The sequence below is a fragment of the Eubalaena glacialis genome, chromosome X (genome assembly GCF_028564815.1).
Source record: "Eubalaena glacialis isolate mEubGla1 chromosome X, mEubGla1.1.hap2.+ XY, whole genome shotgun sequence".
Classification (NCBI taxonomy): Eukaryota; Metazoa; Chordata; class Mammalia; order Artiodactyla; family Balaenidae; genus Eubalaena; species Eubalaena glacialis.
Genome location: NC_083736.1, coordinates 98,716,596 through 98,736,688, shown reverse-complemented (window position 1 = coordinate 98,736,688; position 20,093 = coordinate 98,716,596). Strand labels below are relative to the sequence as shown.

Below are 20,093 nucleotides of genomic sequence, written 5' to 3'. Positions count from 1 at the left end.
CCAAGCCAATCTTATTATAAAATTGTCTAACCGTTCAATGATTTATTTAACCAGCTTTCTAAAGTGAGACATTTGGCTTGTTTCCAATTTTCCTTTCCTGCAAAGAACACAGTGGGGCTGGAATTTGAAGTGGGGTGAAGGTAAGGGGTAGGTGAACAGAGAAAAGAAGAGCCCTTGAATCAAATTATTCATGCTATTCTAGCATCTGATTTTTTTTTTTTTTTACATTCTGTGTCGATAATTATACCTCCCAGAACATGATTGTGAGTGCCTGCTTAGTACTCGGTTACAAGGACTTACTCTAATTAACGTAACTGGTTTTCTATTATTGGACATTGAGGTGGTCTCTAATTTTTGACGATTACACACCCGGCTGTGACGAATATCCGAGAAGCTAAATAAATCCGCGCCGGTGCTCGACACTGAGGTCAGGAGGCATATTTTCGGACCTCTAAAGCATAAGGAACCTGCCAGTAGTTGTAACTGCAAACTTTTTGGCAAAGACCCCGAAGACTGGCTGAGGCCGAGACTGTGGCTCAGCCGCTGGGCTTGCCCCGGGGTCAGTACCCATTTATCCAGACTCCGTCGCAGAGCATTCAGGCTGACGGTGCCCTTTGGGACCACTGGGCTCACATCCTTCTCTCACACGTGAGGGAGCCAAGGCCCCGGGGCCAGGGATGGTCAGCAGCTTTGCACCCTGGCGCCCGGACTGGAAGCTGAGCTCTGAGATCCCGATTCTGACCTGGAAACCCTGGAAATGCTGCCCGCGCTCCTTTCCTGGACCACTGACTGCTGAGGCTGGAGAGGGGATTCAGGCACTTTTGCAAATGAACTGACCAGTAAACGGGAGGGCGTGGAAAGAAGACTTGAGGTTCACCCCCCGCAGGCATCCGGACCCGTCCTACCCACAACCTCCTTTTTTTCCTTAACCCCGGTGATATGCTTAATGGCAGTCACCCCGTATCAGGTCCACCTGGCAACTCCATTTGGGGTCTGAGCTGAAATAACATGAGTCCCTCACTCGCCTTAGCCGGATCAGCTGTGCCTTCTCACTGGGAACCAGCTTTGCTAAAGGCCTGTCTACCCTGCCCTCTGCGCCTGACAACTTTCTGTGGTTTCTAACGAGCTTCCCTCCTTCCCTCCCCGCCCCTCAGGCCTTGCTACTGCCTGGGAAATTCGCACAAACGGTGTGCGATTTGCCCCTTTTGTGTTTTCCTTTCTGACTTGGAGGTAAAGAGAACCCCTCGCCCCCCCACTGACTCTCTGTTTATTCAACTGGGAGAGATTTCACACCCAGAGACACAGTTCTCCCTCCCTGAGCCCCTTTTCCTAAATCTTCATTCCCCTCCCCTACCCGTCAGGGAGCCCATCCTTGCACGGCCCTGAATAATTTATGAGTCCAGGCAGGCCTTATAAAAGGGTCTCCCAGGAAAAGCCAAAAGAGTGCGGGAGATTCTGAGAAATAGGAGGACCCCACAGCCTGCCTGGCCGTGACACCCTAAGGATGGGCCCTGCTGCTCGCGCCCCAGCCCCGGCCTCAGCTCCAGCCCTAGCACAAGGCCCCCTGGTGCTCCCTGGCCTGGGAAACCCATCGCCCCTTCTCTCCTCTGGACAAGAAGTAGACAGAAGTGAACGGTAAGTGGAACTTGGCCTTTGGCAATCTGAATTCAGTCTTAGTGGGGTTCCTGGGAGAGGAAAGGAAATGAGATGTCCAGGGCACCCCTGTTCTCTGTGCCCCCTCCCCATCTCAGGTGCCAGTATCTCAACTGGCTCTTCACGTCACTAATCCCTCCGGCTGGTAGGAGGGGACTTGGGGACAGTGGGCATTGGCAAAGCCGAAAGCCAACCAGCCAGGCCCTCATGGGCCAAGTTGCCCAGTGCACTGAGAGGCAAAGGGGGAGATTGCCATGAAACGTGGGTTGAACGTGACCTAGGCTGCAGAGAGGGGAAAGAGGTCCAAAGTCCCCAGAGGCCTGTGACTGAAGGACCGTCTCTTTCCTGACCACCCCATAAGATTTCCATTTGCTCTTTTCCTACCTTTGGCAGGAAAAGGTAGTGGGGAAGCAGTGGACCCAGAAATATTTTTGGCCCCTTTCCCCAGCCCAGGAAGAGGGTAGAACTGTGAGCTCTACTTCCTGGAGCGGGGGCAAGATAGTTTTCACCCACCCCTCATTCATTCCTCCAAACATTTACCGTTCACCAAACATTTACGGAAACACCTACGTGTACCAGGCATTACGCTAGGTGTTGAGGATTCAGATATGATTGAACATAAATCTGCCCTTAAGAAGCTCTAAGGCGAGTAAACAGATAATCACCAAACAGTGTGATAACATTGTGGAAGCAGAGAGGAGGGGCATCTGTCCTGACCTGGACTCAGGGTCCGTAAGAAATGCTTCCTGAAGGAGATGGAGTCCGAGCCACATTTTTGGCGGGCCTCTTCTGTTATCTCAGGGAGCCCGGTCTCTTCTCCCTCCACCAGCTGATCTCTCCCCTTTGTCCTAGAGGAGCTTGTCCTTGGAGACCCTGGCTGTCTGCTACCAATGACCTCCCAAGGCAGGTGAGGAAACCTGTGGATTTGGTGAGTTTGAGCCCCTGTTCCACGTGTTCGCGCACACACACATGACCACGTGCAGGCACGCTGACCCGGTCCGTTCCCAGAGAGCCCCCGACCTCTGTCCAGGGCTGCAGACCCCGGAAAGCACCTTCCCAGCCCTGCCCACTTTTGATTCCCACAGCAGCTCGGGGAGGAAGGCGGAGCTGAGGTGTCTGGGGCAATTTAGATGATGAAGAGTCTGAGTCCGGAGTGCGGGAGGGATGAGGGCAGGCTCCACAGCACGTCCGCGGTGCAGCTGGCGCTAGCGTCCCGGTCTCCTGGCACCCAACCCCGGTGCTCTCGCCCACCTCCACTCCGCCCCTGCGTCTTGGCTGCTCCAGTAGAACTCTGTCCCCTGGACGGTCTCCAAACAGGTGTTAGAACAGGGGCAGGAAAGCAAACAACCCCCCGGACTCTGTCCACTTGTTGTTCAAATAGAACCAGGACAGACCTCCTTACTGGGGGGGTGGGGACTGGACCCCAGAGATGTCTGAGGTCTCTTCTAGACCATCTTAGCTACAGGTTGCTGACCCCTGATATGGAAGAGGCAGTTATCTGGCCATGCACTTTGAGCCACATGCTAGCTTTTGCTTTGGACAGGCTGCCGGTGGGGCAACAGGTGCCGAGGTCACCAAGGTTGACTCTGAGTTCCATCACCCTGTCAGGTAAGCTTCTGGCACCAGGCTCGGAACTTGACATAGATCCATTCGCCCTTTAAATCCTCGCAACAGCCCTGTGAGGCAGGAGGAGGGAGGTACTGCTACGATCACTATTTCATAGACCAGGAAACAGAAGCCCAGAGAGGTTAAGGGACTTGGCCAAGGTTGCCTTCCCTGGGGTCATTGTCAATGACCCCTAAGCCCCTATGGAGGGGTCAGTGAAGAAAGCCTTAGTAGGAGATGGAGGACACAGGGCTAGAGAATGCTTGGCTGGAGGCCTTCGGAGGTGGGCGGTTGGCTCAGTGTCAGGAGTGATACATGCCGGGGCTAGGGCTTCCCACAGCTCTGAGCTATGGACCTTCCTGTCTGGAGCCATTTTGTAACAATCCAGAAGGTTCTGTTACAAAGCACCCTTTCTTCTTTTCCCTCTCACCCCATTACTGCAGGTAGAAGGAGTTTACGGGCTGGCTTCCTTCTTGGCCCTACTGACCCCTCTGCACATATGCGCCCTAAGTGGGGGCCGTGTTTCTTCTCTGTCCACAGGCTCTTCTGGCCTAAATCCCGTTCCTTTGACTACCTGTACAGTGATGGGGAGATTTTACTGCAGAACTTCCCTGTCCAGGCAACCATCAACCTCTATGAGGACTCAGCCAGCGAGGAGGAGGAGGACGAGGAAGAGGAGGACGAGGAGAAGGAGGGGGCAGATGAAAAAGGGCCAGAAGGGTGTGTGAAGGCACCAGGGCCAGCACCGCACAGGGCCTCAGCTCCTCGTCCCTCCCTGCTCCTGACCTGTCCCAACTGAGCCAGTCAGAGTCTAACTGGGGTTCGGTATGCCTGGCAAGGCTTCAGGGCATCGATTAGTCAGGAATCTCCAGGCACAGCTCTCTGGATTGAAAGTTGGGTCCTCAAGTCACTGGCTCAACCTGGCTACACCCAACAGGCCTGCGAGCCCAGGCCTCTGGCATCTCATTGGGCTGCTGTTGTGTTGCCAGTGAGAGGGTCCTAGGAAGTCTAGGGGAAGGAAGACTTGCTTTCTGAAGCCCCCAGGGAGCAGATGAGGACAGAGCATGGCCACGCAGAGGGGAACTGTCACTCTTCAGGGCTTTTTGACTCCCCAGCCTTCTACGTGGCCACATACTCCTGTCTCCCCATGGAAAGCCTGACTTCTGGCTTCACCTCCACGGATACGATACCAACACCAGATCCAAGCACAGCTGGGGTGCCTTTCTGATGGACCTTGCAGGAAGGGAAGGGGACATCTAAAAAATCAACTTGCTTTGGGGACCTCCCCCCTTTTGGCCGTTATCTACTGGGGTCTATGTGTTGGCATGAGATGAATCAGGAGAAAAATAAACTAGATGATGTTTACCTTTTTTCCTGGAACTGGACTGATTTCTTAACTGAACTCTGCCCACGTTGTGAACCCATGGGGAGAGGGTCAGAGACCAGCCCAAGGCCACTTCATTGCTCTGCCTGCGGTCAGTTGACAGATCCTTCTTCATGGGAATGTACCGCGGGAGGCCCAACATGGGGCCAGGCCCTCTTCGTCAACTTGTGCAATCAGGCTTGATTAAACCTCAAAGACAGCTTGGAAAGGGAACAAAAAGGCCCCCAGAGGGCAGCTTAAAAGTCCGAAGCAGGGCTGGGGGTGGGAGAAGAGGTGAGAGGTGCAGCCTTGGTTATGAGCCTGTGCATGTGGGGAGGGGCCTTGGGAGGCTACTAAGTCCTATCAATTTTACCTTCTCAAGTCCCTTTGTATCTGCCACAGCTCAGGCCCTCAGGCCCACCCCTGCCCCAATCAGTCTTAATTTTCCCTCTGCAATTCATCCTCTACACTGGCCACCAGATCAGACCATGTTGTGCCCCCTGCTTAAAGCCCTATCATGGCTTCTCATTGCCTCACCAACAGTTGGACTTTTTTTTTTTTTTTTTTAATCACAGGTCCTCTTGAGAATCCATAGCTTCTCTACTCAGACATTCACAAATCAAGTCCTCAACTTGATATTCTAGGCCGTTCAATTGCCTGGTTCTTGCCTGTCTCTTCAGACTCATATCTCAACACTCAAAGCTCATGCTGCCTGTCTTTGAATGTGTCATGCTTTCTAATCCCTCTGTGGCTTTAATCCTCTGTCTGGAATGCTTTTCCACTTTTGTATCTGATAAGCTCCCATGCATCCAACAGGACTAGCTCAGACACGTCTCCTGTGAGAAGCCTCCACAGACCCCCAAGCCCAGGCTGGGTGCCCCCATCATTCAGTACCTCGTCTACCATAGCATCTACCTCTCTTTCTGTGCAGTAAGATGGGGCTGTGTTTGATATCCCCACATGACTTCTTTGCACAGCACACTGCCTGGCACAAGGGAGGTGCCCAGGAAATGTTGAAGGAAAAAGATTCTCAGGTCTTCCTAAAGCAGTTCTTGGTAGAATGAGCTCTGTCCCCCCACTTGCTGGCTTCCCATATCTTTGCTGAGCTACAGACAGGACAGGGCAGCATTATCTGATTCAGTAGCGAAACGCTGGCCATCTCTCTTTCTCTCCTCTCTCAGCTTAAGACAGCCTGCTTCAGTTCTGAGCCCTCACTGGGACTTCCCTGAATTGGACACAGCCTTAAACAGGCCACCAAACTCACACACTGGTGCCACCTATTGGTCAGAATTTAACCTTGTTCCTTAATTAAGGCTGCCAGGCAGTTGACCTTTGATCACTTTAATTCCTTTAGGCCATTCTGTTTCTGCTTGTAGATAAAGTGGAATTTACCATGTGCTAGCTGTATGACCTTGGGCAAGTTACTTATCCACTCTGAACCCCAGTCTCCTCATCTGTAAAATGGGGAAAGTCATGATGCTTCTTCTCAGGGTTGTTGTAAGGATTCAGTGAGATAATATATGCAAAGTAATTAGCACAACTCCTGGCACATAGTAAAAGCAAATAATAAGTGGTAGTATTCATGGTAATCGTAGTTGTAGTAGTGGTTATTATTAATTTTATAACAGAAATGAGTTAGTAGGCTAGAGTCAGCTAATGACTGTTTTGTTCAACTAACGACTGATTTATCGGTCATCTCCACCTGAGCTCCTTGGCGCCATTTGATGGTTTACCAGTCACAGCATCTTTGTAGTGTTTGTCCCCCATTAAACAAACAAAAAAAGAAACAGAGGCCAAATGTGGCTTCAACTTATTTTTTGTGCTTCAGCAGGAACACCCTTCTTTTGAATTGAATGCAGAAAGCCAACATACCAACCAAATAAAGGTGGAGTTGCCCTGGCGGGAGTCACAATGGAAAACACAGAATTCCTACCTTGGGGGGTGGGATGAATTGGGAGATTGGGATTGACATATATGCACTAATATGTATAAAATAGATAACTAATAAGAACCTGCTGTATAAAAAATAAATTTAAAAAATCAAAAAAAAAAAAAAAGAATTCCTACCTTGGTGTCCTCTCTATGTAAAAACGAACTCTCTCCACCCCCTTTCTGTGAGGCACCTTCAGAGATCCCTAGATTGTGAGGAAGACTATTTGGAAACCACTATCTTAAGGGTTAAACCAAGATTGATTTGAAGTCAAAGGGGGATTAGTATTTTAACATGTCCACATGTCCAGTGTTCCGTTTAAAATCCTTGTTTTGGGTCCTAAGCTCCCAGCGTTTCATTTCATTTGAGCATTTCATATCTCAGAAATTGCTCGAGTCCTTGTACCATAGGTAGTAGAGGTTTAAAATCCTTGGAATCCCAATATCCTTGGTTTTAGGGTATTATATAGCATAGAATTACAAATCCCTAAATCCCCAGTGGCTTAAACACCCTAAAACCCTTGGAGCAGTAATTCTTAACTCAGAAAGAGCTCCTCTGACTTCCCCCCTCCTCCCCCCCCATACTGCGCATGTGCCTTTGGTCAGTGGCAGCCATTTTGTCTCATTTTCCTCCCAGTCCCCTGCCCTGAAATGGCTTCCAATCCTCTTCCCCAGACATGGTTGCTAAGTGATTGGAATTCACCGTTCTGACTAATCAGAGCCCAGTGTGAGTTACCTTGTTATGGGTGTATCCAGTCCTTGTAGCAACTTCAGATCCAGTGCACAAACTCAGGGGGGAAAAAAATCTTTGCAAAACTGAGTCCTTCCTCTGGCTCCACCCTAGCTGGCCCATCCTAGTGCCCCATACTTCCTCATCCCAGCACTGCTGGCTCCCGTTTCCCCCAACCCATAGCAACCGAAAGAGGGCAAATCGGTTGAGTGTGAGACTTCATTTGAGCTGGGCCTTGAAGGATGGGCCCAGGTAGAGATGGAGAGAGAAAACTTTCCAGAAAGAGGCAGCAGTATAAATTCCTTCATTAAACAAATATTTATTGAGCACCTACTCTGTGCCAGGCATTAATATTGTAATGATTAATAGCATGGGCTTGGGAGGCAGATGTATCTGGGTTCAAATACCTGCCACTGTTGGTTCTCTCCATAGGCCCACTCCCCTCAGGTGTCAAGGTCAGCTCTGTGCTCTCAACCCTCTCACTTCCATCTCTGTCGTCCCTGCTTATAACATACACACACACACACACACACACACACACACACACACACACACTGCACATGCTCATTAAAAGAGTTGCCTATTTTCTCCTCTTTCTCTGGGCAAGGAAAGCCCCCTCCCCGACCCCAGTGGTTGTTACCAACCCCCTCCTCTCTCCCCTCCCCGCGGACTGTACCTGTGTGGTTATCTAGTGGGCAGTTTGTCTCCTCTCCGCCCCAGGCCCCTGCTGTAAAATCGTGGTGAATCCTCCCGAACAAAGTTGTTAGGTGGCCTGAGTTCACTGATTGGACCTATCGGGGGCCTGGTGTTGGTTACTATGTTTTGGGTTTACTCCCCAGCTGGCAAGTCCTGTAGCAACCTCCAGGCAAGCACACAAACCCAGGTAGAAAACCTGGCAAAGAGCGAGTCCTCAGGAAGTGGTAGCCACACCCTCTGCCAGGCACTTGCTGCTCACATTACCCCCATGATCTCCTACAGTACTATAATCGCAACAGTCCTCGGAGAGCGACACCGTTATTATGCCCCTTTATGAATGAGAAAACTAAGAGTTAGGTTTTTGTTCCTGGGTTTGTGTGTTTGCGTGGAGGTTGCTAGGAGCACGGCCCCTTCTAAGTGCCAGGCACTTTACGTTATTACCTCATTTAATCCTTACAACAACCCTGAGACATAAGTACTATTATTATCCCCATTTTATAGATGAGCAAACTGAGGTCCGGAGAGGTAAAGGAATCTGCTCGAGGTCGTACCATGAATCAGTGGCTGAGCCAAGATTTGAGAGATTACAGCATTTGCCCAGGTTACACCAGTGATAAGCAGCAAGACCAGTACTCAAGTCTGTCTCACTCCAGAGCCCCAGTGCTTTCAGGAGTTGGAATCTACAGGGCTTGGTGAAGGATTAAATTTGTGGGAGGGCAGGAGAGAAAAGGTTTCAATTCCAGCTGGAGGGAAGTGACTCAGACGTTAGGAACAATTCTGGGCCAGGAAGAGCTGAGGGCCACTGAAAGGTGTCACCGAGGGAGGGATATTTGGGGGCCTCCTGCTGGGCAGTGGCAGTCTCTCACGCAGCCTGGGCTCTTTGGGGCACAGGGCTACCAGAGGCCAGGGGCGGATGAGGGACTTCTGTTCCCGCCCCTCAGCGCTGTGCAGCCTCTGTGTGGACCGGGCCCTGGCTGGGTGAGCTTCCTTCTGGCTGAAGGGTCTGGGCCGAGAAGGAGAAACTAGCAACGGCCCAGCTCTCCCGAGATGCGCCAGGAACTGAGCTCGGCACCGCACATGCTTTATCCCGAACAAGGCTCATCAAACGCCAGCAGGGTGGGCGTGCTGTCCTCATGCTTACAGATAGGAAATGGGGGCTCAGAGAGGTGAAGTGACCTCAGAGAGGTCAGGAAGTGGGGAAGCTGGGGGAGACCCGGGACTGTGCAGCTACAGAGTGCTGGCTCTTAACCACTTGGCTCCTCCTACCTTTCTACTCATCCCCCTTGAGAGTCTCATAAGAGCAGGCAGCTCGCCTGGTCTCCTGTGGCCTACATGGAAGAGAAGCACATAAACTGTCATGCAAAGGCATTTCCAACCCCATCACTGGGGACATCTGGGGCTTGGGGCCAAATGTGAATTAAAAGGGGTTGAGGGAGAACCCATGAACAACCTGGAGTCGGGCTCTGGGTTCTTCCAGAAGTCTTCCATCCCTGGGAGAGAACGGCCAGCTCCCACAAGTCCCTAAGCAATTCAACCGCTGTCCATTAACAGCAGGGGAGGCAGCGCCCCCTAGTGGTTGAGCTCTAAACTGAGCCTGGACCGACAGCACTGGGCAAGGGATCAGGAGGCCCACGCACCCGGAAGATTCTGTGGCTGGCAATTTAGTGCCCGGCGGTTATAGGAACAGGCTCTGGAGTCACACTACACCTGGGTTTCAAATACTGGTTCTTTGCTAGCTAAATGATGATGGCCAAAATAGCAAATTAGTCTGTAAGCCTCAGTTCCTTCATCTATAAGATAGGGATGATAATAATACTAATTTAACAGGGTAATTGTAAGGATTAAATGAGACAATACATGTAAAAGACTTAGCAGAGTACTTGGCACATTACAGATATGAGATAATATATCTGTGTGTGGGGGGTGTGTGTATACATATATCTAATGTGTGCATATATGTAATCATTTTCCTTTTTTGACACATGCTGTCATTTCAGTAATTACATCTTTGACTCCTCTTGACTTCCTTGTCTAGCTCTATTAGGCCCCTGGTGCCTCCAAGCCTGCTGTCTTGCCCCGAGGGAAGCGCTGTCAACACTTACCTAAGGCTTGTGGGCAAGGCGTGGGCTAAGACACTTGCTTTTCTCCAGGGATACTTTCAAGTGCCTCGGACTGTCCATCTTTGCCCTTCACTATCCTGTGAATGTTAGTAAGCTTGCTTTACACACATGCTGGGCTCTTTCTGCACTTCAGAGCAGCTTGACTTCCATGATCTCATTTGAGTCTCTTACTACTCCCCATGAGGTATTCCCATTTTTCAACGAGGAAATTGAATATGATGGGAAGAGAACTGATTGGCTCAGGGTTGCATGGCAAGTCAGTACAGGAGCCAAGACTGGACCCCCGAATCTTGAGTCCAGGGTTTTTCCACCAACGCTTGCAGTCGTCCAGGGCCCTGAGCTCCGGCTAAACAGGACGCGTCTATAACCCAGGATACAGCTTTATTGTTTGGAAGCCACATCACTGCACTCTGACAACAGGTTTCCTGCTTCTACCGAGGCCAGGGCTGTATCTCCAATAAACTGTCAAACTATGTTATTTTCCTAAAAGAAATGACAGCAAGTTAATAGGACTGGTGACCCAAGACAGCCACATCTCCAACACATGCCAATAATACAATTAAATGTCAGATGACAGGTTTGAGGAGAGATGAACATTATCTCCCCAGCCAAGCTGCGGGCACTGCTGAGAAATTAACTGCTGTCCTGTACTCACAGCCAACTTGATTTAGCCACTCATCTCAGGTTGGACAGAACCATCAGGGGCTCAGAAGGGCAACTCTGCCCTGAGTCAGTACAAAGATTGGGAGGTGTTGATGTGTGTCATCCGCGTGGCTCCCAATGGCAGCACCTGTTTGCAGGCACTAAGGGAAGCAGTATGATAATAGCGGTCGGTGTCATTTGACATGACTCTGGGGGGTAGAGAATGCATGCCTGAGTGTCAGTACCAGAGGCTGGGCTCCTCTCATTCTGAGACACTGGCAGCAACACAAGCCCTACTGGGATGACAAATCATTGAGCCCAAAGACCTCCTCCTCGGGCCCTATGTTACTTGGAAACCCTGGCAAGCTTGCTTCTGCTATGAGGGGAATCTTGTGACTTCCTCCTGGAGCACTGGATCTCTGAGTGGCACTGAATTTCTGTTTCTGCTCTCACTTGCTCCTCACTCTGTCATTACCATGGCAACCTGAGAGGGAGGCAGCATCAAAATCAACCCCTCCCCAACAGACATGTGTGGAACAGCAAGTGTACTCTCGCTCATATTAGGGAAAGGGAACATTTTTAACCCTCTCTCCACACTTCACTCTTGGTCCATGGCAGAGAGCAAATTTTTTCACCTACGATTCCGGTGTTTGATAGACCTCTTTCTTAGATCTTCCTGCATAAGAGCTGCTAATCTGATTGAGAGCAATCATTAGGGTACCAGGGAGCACGGTCATCACAGTGAAAAGTGATATGCATCTGTGACTATATTGTTGGGCCCACCTGCTCTGGATGATTGGCACAGGCCATATTTGTTCTGAAGACCTTAGCTTCTCAGATTCAGAGGGGAAGGAGTAGCTTAAGTTGTGTTTTCCAATGCATTTGTTAAACCAGAGAAACCTACAACAGAAAGAGAGAAAGAGGGGAGGAGGGGTTACCAAGTGTATGCTGAATTCTCGAATCAAGCTTTTATTAATAAATGACACTTTGCTTGCTGTTCTAATCGTTCTGTGTGCATACAGCTTTCTCAGTGGAAAGCCTGGAAGAGAAGAAGGGCGAGCGGTGGGATTCAGCCATGAAATCTCCTCCTTCAACCCACAACACCTAGGAAGGTTTGCCCAGGGTCAGAGTCTTGTCCCAGCCCATGTCTACGCTGGACAGAGAGGGTGTACTGCTTCCATTTCCTCACCTTCCCCTGAGGTCCTCTGAGGACCTGGGGAGCAACTTCAATTTAAATTCAAATTTCATATTGAGCTTCTAGTTGTGTGTAGCTCTTTCATGGACGCCCAGGAGTGACGGGACTATGTCATGAAATTATGAACCTGGGAGTAGGGGCTTTGCCTCGGGCTAACAGTGAGAATGTCCCCTGCTTAAACTGATCCATGGAAACTTGTTTAATTATCAAGCACTTTTGGAAAACTGATGACAATTTCCATAGGTAAGAAAAGTTTACGATAAAAATCCCTTGTTTGTAAACGTATCAGATTTTATTAATGGCTAGTAGTTGCTGAGGTAGGGGCAGTGTTGTGGGAAGGAAAGAGTGGCAGAATCAGGAGACCTGACTCAGGTACTTGTTCAGGTTCTGTAATATGTTGGACTATTGACCAAGTGTCCTCATCTCTAAAATGGGGACAGTCCTTAGCCTATCGGCCTCTTTAGGTTTGCTGGAAATGAGGTTTGAGTGAATAGTTAGATGATGAAGTCACTCTGAAAATTGTAAAATGTTATATAGAGTTGCATTTTAATAAGCCCTGTGAAAGAAACTTCAGTATAATAGTCTGCCTTTCAAAATGCAGGCATAAGCCCCAGACATTTCTGAGAGAAACCCTTGGAGATCTGGCATAAAAGCCGTTCAGGTAAATTACTGGAGGAACCGAAGCTCGTGGCTTCACTCCTAGAGGTAGCTGAAATATTTCCATTTTTCTGTCTGCCCAACTTTCCTGGATACTCCATTTTCTAATCAACTTGGGGGAGCTGTCCAAGAGGCTCTGTGTACAAAACTGTGCATATTGGAGCAGTAGCTTTGCTCGAATTGCTGGGGGTGGTGACGTTTGGTAGCTGCCATTGGCAATGGCTTACAAAATCCTCAATTCATGCTATTTCTCCAAAGCTAGGCTGCCTTCACATATGAGTATAATGAACATATTATGCCATTCCAAACGTACTCAGCATGTTAGCAAAATGAATTCTTTTTCTAGAAACCACCTTAAGGACTCACGCTATTCAAATTCCAAAAAGATACTGGAAATTTTAAAAAAATTCTCTAAAATAGTGGAAAAACTTACAAATAATCTATAAAAGAATTACTGCAGGCACAAGAACAACAGTAAAAATGGTAGAAGACATCCCAACTGACCAAAACTTCTGCTGAATGAAACATAAAAAGTAAGATTAAAGGAGAGTAATGGGAATAAAAATAAAATTATTAAAAGTACCACAGCTTGTGTTTCTCTGAATCATTCTCTGCTTCTAAACGCACACAGGCTTTCTGGTGCCTCTAATCAGAACCTGGCCAAAAACTCCACCCTTCTCACCATCTTCTAAAACACATCAAAATACAATAAGTAGTACATGACGATTTTTGTATTTTCCCTCAAGATTTGTGAGGAGAGAAAGTCCATATCAAGGAGCACGTGGCCATCTGCCATCTCACTGCTCCTGTCAGGAGCAGTGGACTTTCTCTCCTATAACCTCACAAATCTTGAGGGAAAATACAAAAATCGTCATGTACTACTTATTGTATTTTGATTTCTTTTGATTTCTTTTAGAAGATGGTGAGAAGGGTGGAGTTTTTGGCCAGGTTCTGATTAGAGGCACCAGAAAGCCTGTGTGCGTTTAGAAGCAGAGAATGATTCAGAGAAACACAAGAAAATAGAGACAAAATCACAGAAAGAACTCTGAATTTCCTGTGATCCTGGAATTGGGGTTCAAGGCAAATATACCAAATCTTTGATGAGGTAGATATGGTAGCTTGGTACTCAACTCCATTCTACCCTCATCCTAGTGTGTCATGCAGTTGATAGAAAGTATATAAAGACACACACACTCACACACACACACTTTCCAGATTTCCTTGCAGCTGAGATTCTGAATATGATTTAGGTGCAGCTAATCAGATGCACAGACATGAGATTTGGAAGGTGTAACACGGCTTTTGCTTCATTTCTGCTGCCAAGCATAGCGGTTGAGACGTTTAGTTATTCTGCAGGAGGGTTAGCAGAAGTCCCAGGGTCCAGTCATTAACTACATGGGAGTCAAGAGACAGTGCATGTGGCACCCATTTTGCTGGTGCAGGTTGTACTATATGTGGCATGTTTCTGGAGCTGGTGGCAGTAGTCATGGCTTCCAGATTGTGGCCATAGTGACATGGCTCTGGAGCCAGAAATTTCTTGACTGTATGGAGAGATAGCAGCACTCTTTGATGGCTTGGTTTTGTGATGTGGCCTTGAGAATCATTTTTTTAAAATTAATTAATTTATTTATTTATTTTTGGCTGCTTTCGGTCTTTGTTGCTGTGCTCGGGCTTTCTCTAGTGGCGGCAAGCGGGGGCTACTCTTCATTGTGGTGCACGGGCTTCTCATTGCCATGGCTTCTCTTGTTGCGGAGCACGGGCTCTAGGCGCGTGGGCTTCAGTAGTTGTGGCACGTGGACTCAGTAGTTGTGGCACGCGGGCTCAGTAGTTGTGGCACACGGGCCTAGTTGCTCCGCGGCATGTGGGATCTTCCCGGACCAGGGCTCGAACCCGTGTCTCTTGCATTGGCAGGCTGATTCTTAACCACTGTGCCAGCAGGGAAGTCCCAAGAATCATTCTTGAAGGCTCAACATAGCATCTGTTTCTTCAGCCCTCCTAAATATAATTCTATAGCCACTGATACCCTGTAATAAATTGCTTCCTCTTTAAACTAGCTAGAGTGGCTTCTGCTCTCTGAAACTGAACCCTGACCAATGAAGGAGGTAGTACCAGGAGTGCTCAGAGGCGATAGTGTTTCAAGAAAATGGGGGACTTCCCTGGTGGCGCAGTGGTTAAGAATTTGCCTGCCAATGCAGGGGACAAGGGTTCGAACCCTGGTCCGGGAAGATCCCACATGCCCCGGAGCAGCTAAGCCCGTGTGCCACGCAACTACTGAGCCTGCGCTCTAGAGCCCGTGAGCCACAACCACTGAAGCCCGCGCACCTAGAGCCCGTGCTCGGCAACAAGAGAAGCCACCGCAATGAGAAGCCCACGCACCGCAACGAAGAGTAGCCCCCGCTCGCCACAACTAGAGAAAGCCTGTGTGCAGCAACAAAGACCCAACACAGCCAAAAAATAAATAAATAAATAAATAAATAAATATTTATTTATTAAAAAAAAAAAGAAAAGAAAATGGGGAACTGGAATTGATTAGATAGCCTGATTCGATTTGAAAGCAGTGATAATTCTGTTAGTATTAGAAGATGAGATGCTGGTAGTTCATGACACATAATGGCAAACCAATCAAATCATCACCGGTGGGCATGTACGATGAAGTGCCTATTGAACGCAAGGCTTGATGGTCCAAGTAGCTGCTACTACAGATTATTTGGGCACTAATGATGAACTCAAGAACTATGGAGTGGGATAACTTCTAACTGTGCTCTAGAGGTTTAAAAAAAGAAAATGGCAATCTTAGGATTAAAATTCCCAGCTCAAGAAACAGAGGACAGTAAGTTTGTATTCTCTTATCTCTTGTTGACAAAGACCCCAGACCGGTTGGAACCAGAAGGTTGATGATACTCACTCCCACTTACCTGACCACCAACCAGCCAGAGGAACGTCCACGAGCTGCTCATGCCATCTTTGAACCATTACTATAAAACTTCTCGCTACCCCCTCCAGATCAGGACAGACAGTTTTGAGGGCATTAGCCCCTTGTGGCCCCCTTTGCCTGGCAAAGCAATAAAGCTATTCTTTTCTACTTCACCCAAGACTCTGTCTCCAAGAATTAATTTAGTGTCGGGGTACAGAGGCCAGATTCGGCTTCACATAGCTGAAAATTAGAGTCTTATCCTATGGGTTTTTGAATTGCAATATACATTGAACTCACAGCCTTTCCAGGTGTCACTTTTGGGAAAGTAAGGGCATGTGTTTGGCTAGATGAGACCTCCCAGAATAGAAATGAGGATGTTTGGGTGAATTCAGATGACTCTAAGTACTTCACCAATGAGCCTTCTTTGCCCTAGAAGCATCCCTAGTTTGATGAGGCTGGTCCTGCCTTGCCTGAACATCCTCAGGTTACTTGCGAGGGAATGCCAATTTTCCTCATGTACCATCCCTACCACCTCTCATTGTTTCCAGACCTATAACTAGAGTTAGAACACAGTACGCTCCAAGGATACAAATATAAGTCTGAACTGGAAGGAGGAAATTGCAAAAGTTTGCTAACTTATAATGGCAGAAATTTGGAGAATATGTGTGGGAATGTATTTTAAGGATACTATACCTTGGAGGAAGGAATGTAATTTTAGATTGGGCCAAATATATTAACACCTGAATACTTACCAGAGGTTCTGGATTCAATTACTAGCTTGCCCAATTGGCAGTGGTTCTATTTGCTTGGTTGATTGAAGCCAAGGCTGAAAATTAGCCCATAGTAAATGAAGTTGATATGCCAGATATCCTTGGTATAATGTAGAGGAAGTTCTCCAAAGGCTTAAGGAAATAGAAACATTGGAATACATTTATGATACATGATCCACTCACCTACATCCTAACCATGTCCCCCAACAGGACCTAGGGGATGTTCTCTTCCCCAAGACATTGAAAAATACACTGATGAAAGGAGCCTTATCACTCTTGGAACATGCTACAGTGGTAGTCTTGAGTAGGCCAGAAATAGAGATGAGAGATGCTGCCACTGAAAGTAATTTGCTAATTTCAATGAGAATAATGGGATCTTAGAATAGCAAAGAACAAGCGGCAGCACTTAATGACCAGAGATGGGGTGAGCATGGTAAACATGACAGAAGCATGGTCAGAGAAGTAATCTGAAAGTTTTTGACCTGCAGAGAAATTTGGTAATGGCTAATTGTTCTTCAGATCCTTTAGATGGAAATAGATGAGCAACCTACTAATTCCTACTTGATCTGCATAGCCAAAACAGTTCTCTCTGGTGAATAAAGATCTAATTGGACATATATACACTACCAAACGTAAAATAGATAGCTAGTGGGAAGCAACCGCATAGCACAGGGAGATCAGCTCGGTGCTTTGTGACCACCTAGAGGGGTGGGAGAGGGAGGGTGGGACGGAGGGAGACACAAGAGGGAAGAGATATGGGAACATATGTATATGTATAACTGATTCACTTTGTTATAAAGCAGAAACTAACACACCATTGTAAAGCAATTATACTCCAATAAAGATGTTTAAAAAAAAGATCTAATTTGAGTTATTATGATGGAGATTCATGGCCTCATGAAGCCGAATCCTGCCTCTGTACCCCGACACTGAATTAAATCTCAGACAGAGTTTTGGGTGAAGTAGAAAAGAATAGCTTTATTGCTTTGCCAGGCAAAGGGGGCCACCGTGGGCTAGTGCCCTCAAACTGTGTGTCCCCGACCTGGAGGGGGTACTGAGAAGTTTTATAGTAATGGTTCAAAGAGGGCGTGATCAGCTCGTGGACATTCTTCTGATTGGTTGGTGGTGAAGTAAGTGGTCGTCAGCATCATCAACCTTCTGGTTCCAGCTGGTCTGGGGTCTACGTGCTTGTGGGCAGCAGTTAACTTCTCCCACCTAGTGGTGGTTTCAGTATCTGCAAAACAGCTCAAAGATATTGTAATATATGTCCCTCGAGGGGGAACCAGGACCATGCCCCAAGGCTGCACTATTGTTTCTCTTGACTGTTCCTTCCTTGTCTCCGCATCCCCTCCCTTCCCTGATTAGCAACTGTTTGAACCTGCTCCCTGGAACCCAGGGAAGGTCATGGAGGCCGAATGAAGCCTATTTCCTGTAATCAAGAAATGGGGGACACAGGAAGGCTTTTGTGTGCCCAGGAGCCCCACAGGGTCCTGCTCGATATGAGTCTCACCTATTTGCAGATCTGAGTCAGTTCACACACCCAGAGGCCCTGGAAGGGAAAGCCAGGTACCCTTGAGGAAGGACTCAGCAATACCATAAGCACGTGTTGTAGATTTTCTTCCTAGCTTTCCTTTTTCTTTCTAGCCAGGGGGGCCTGTGGCCATTTACCAGGGTAGCCATGCACTGGGCAACTGGAAACACTCATACTTCTCAGTCTTTTGGACACTATGAGCTCACATTCATCCAGGACCAGTGTTGGGGGCAGGGGGAGAGTTTAGAGCACAACGGTCATCCATTGGTCGGAGTCAGGGCTCATGGAGTTAAGAAATATAATTTTATCCTGAATCCATCTACAATGGGTCCAGTGGATCTGCAAGTACATCATATGGTTCTTAGTTTATGAACGAATATTTGAAATAGCAATACTCAGCCACTGGCAGACCTACCACTTTTGCTCCCTGACTGGTGTAATAAGGGCTATTTACGGTAGGAAGGGCCAGGTAGAATTCACTGTATCTGTCAATACTGTATCCCTGGGGAAATCACACAGATGAGTGCCCACCAAAGATCTGAAGGATGTGTGTGTGTATGTGAGGTGGGAGGTGATTTCTAGTACATCCTCATTTAACTTGCCTGTTTGGCCTGTGCAAAAGGTATGCAGGTCTTGGAGAATGATAGTTGATAATCAAAATTTAATAATCAATGCCAAACATGACTTTTCTAAAAGCTAGATAAATCATAAGAAACTGCAGAACACTGGCAACGCCAAGATCTTAAAAGCAGCCATAAAGAAAAGACATTACCCTCAAAGGAAGACAAACAGAATTAGAGGCTAAGAAATCTACTGCTTGGTGCTTTTGGGATGGCGGAAAAGGTGTAGTTCTGATGACAGAAATGGAAGCTGCAGTATAATGTGAGATTAAGGATAAAATGCCCTTCTGCCGGTGATTGGAATGTAGCTACCAGGATGATTTGCTTACCGGACCTCGAGGGATTCAGTGCTACAGGGCTCCCGGTGTCACATGTATCAATCTTACTTTAGATAACCAATGAAATAGATTCTGGCTGGCAAAAGCAGAAAAAGACTTTATTGAACTGTTGGGGCTCACAGATGCACTAAGAAGCTCCTCCCCCCCTCAAAAAAAGGGGGGAAAGTCTGGGCATCCACAAGCACTTTAAGTCCTACTTCAGAACCAGAGTGTTGATGTGGAGATGCCACCACTGCCACCAGAATGTATTCTCCACTTTCCCTCCTGCTTTGCTATAGATTGAGAAATTCAGGCAGAAGCATCTGATTAGCCAGTCCTTGGTCACATGGCTACAAGGGGCAGGGATTCTGGGAGAGCAAACATCTGGTCTTTTATATGTTGGGCAGAAAACTGATGAGTGGTTGTTAGGGGTGGGGAGAGAGTGGTGACTATGAAGGGATGGACCGCATGAGGGAGTTTTATGGGGTGAGGGAATTCTAATTGTGCTCTGTATTCTGATTGTGGTGATGGTCACAGGAATACATACCTGCCTTTAAAATGCATAGAATTGTACACCAAAAAGTAGTTAATTTATTGTATAATTTAAATAAATAAATAAATAAAACACAACTATGGTCTGATGACCGGTTGCAGAAATGAGGACTGCAGTAGCTACCCATAGTTTCTACCTTTCTCTTGTAGGTACATAATTATATAGAGTAATCAATTTATTTCCCTACTTCTCCTCTACTATTTTATATAAGGTGAGTTGATAGTAGTTAACTTTTTGTAGTCCACACGTTACAGGATATCAAGATGGGACTGAGATTGAATTAGGAGGAGTGGACATTACCCATCGATGGATCCAAGTGACCAACAGAAACTTGGATTTTCCCTTAGGAGAGATTAGTGCATTTTTGTTGGTATGAGGGAGATTTATGTTATGACAGGCAGCAGCATACCACTGATGCTATTAGCTCTTATGTAGAAGTATGGGAAGAAGGGTGTGCTGCGTGGGAAAAGAGGTGAATAACATAGATGCTTGTGGTGGACAGACTCTACAATGCACCCCCTATAACCCCTGCCTCCTGATGCTCATGCCCTTGTGCAATCCTCCCCCCTTGAAAGTGCACGGGACCTGTGACTTGCCTTTAACCAACAGAATATGGCAAAGGGGATATGTCACTACTGTGAGATTATATTATTTTTTTAAACATCTTTATTGGAGTATAATTGCTTTACAGTGGTGTGTTAGTTTCTGCTTTATAACAAAGTGAATCAGCTATACATATACATATATCCCCATATCTCCTCCCTCTTGTGTCTCCCTCCCACCCTCCCTATCCCACCC

The 20,093-nt window shown here is 47.5% G+C and overlaps 1 protein-coding gene across 1 annotated transcript; it reads left to right on the top strand.

Annotated features, from left to right (window-relative positions):
• The first annotated feature begins 1,465 nt into the window (after nucleotides 1–1,465).
• On the top strand, nucleotides 1,466–4,178 carry RIPPLY1 (ripply transcriptional repressor 1). The gene is made up of 4 exons (XM_061179084.1): nucleotides 1,466–1,635; nucleotides 2,506–2,581; nucleotides 3,197–3,261; nucleotides 3,799–4,178. Exons 1-4 carry the CDS (start codon nucleotides 1,505–1,507, stop codon nucleotides 4,055–4,057), a joined length of 531 nt encoding a protein of 176 aa, XP_061035067.1. The 5' UTR covers nucleotides 1,466–1,504; the 3' UTR covers nucleotides 4,058–4,178.
• The last annotated feature ends 15,915 nt before the right edge of the window (nucleotides 4,179–20,093 follow it).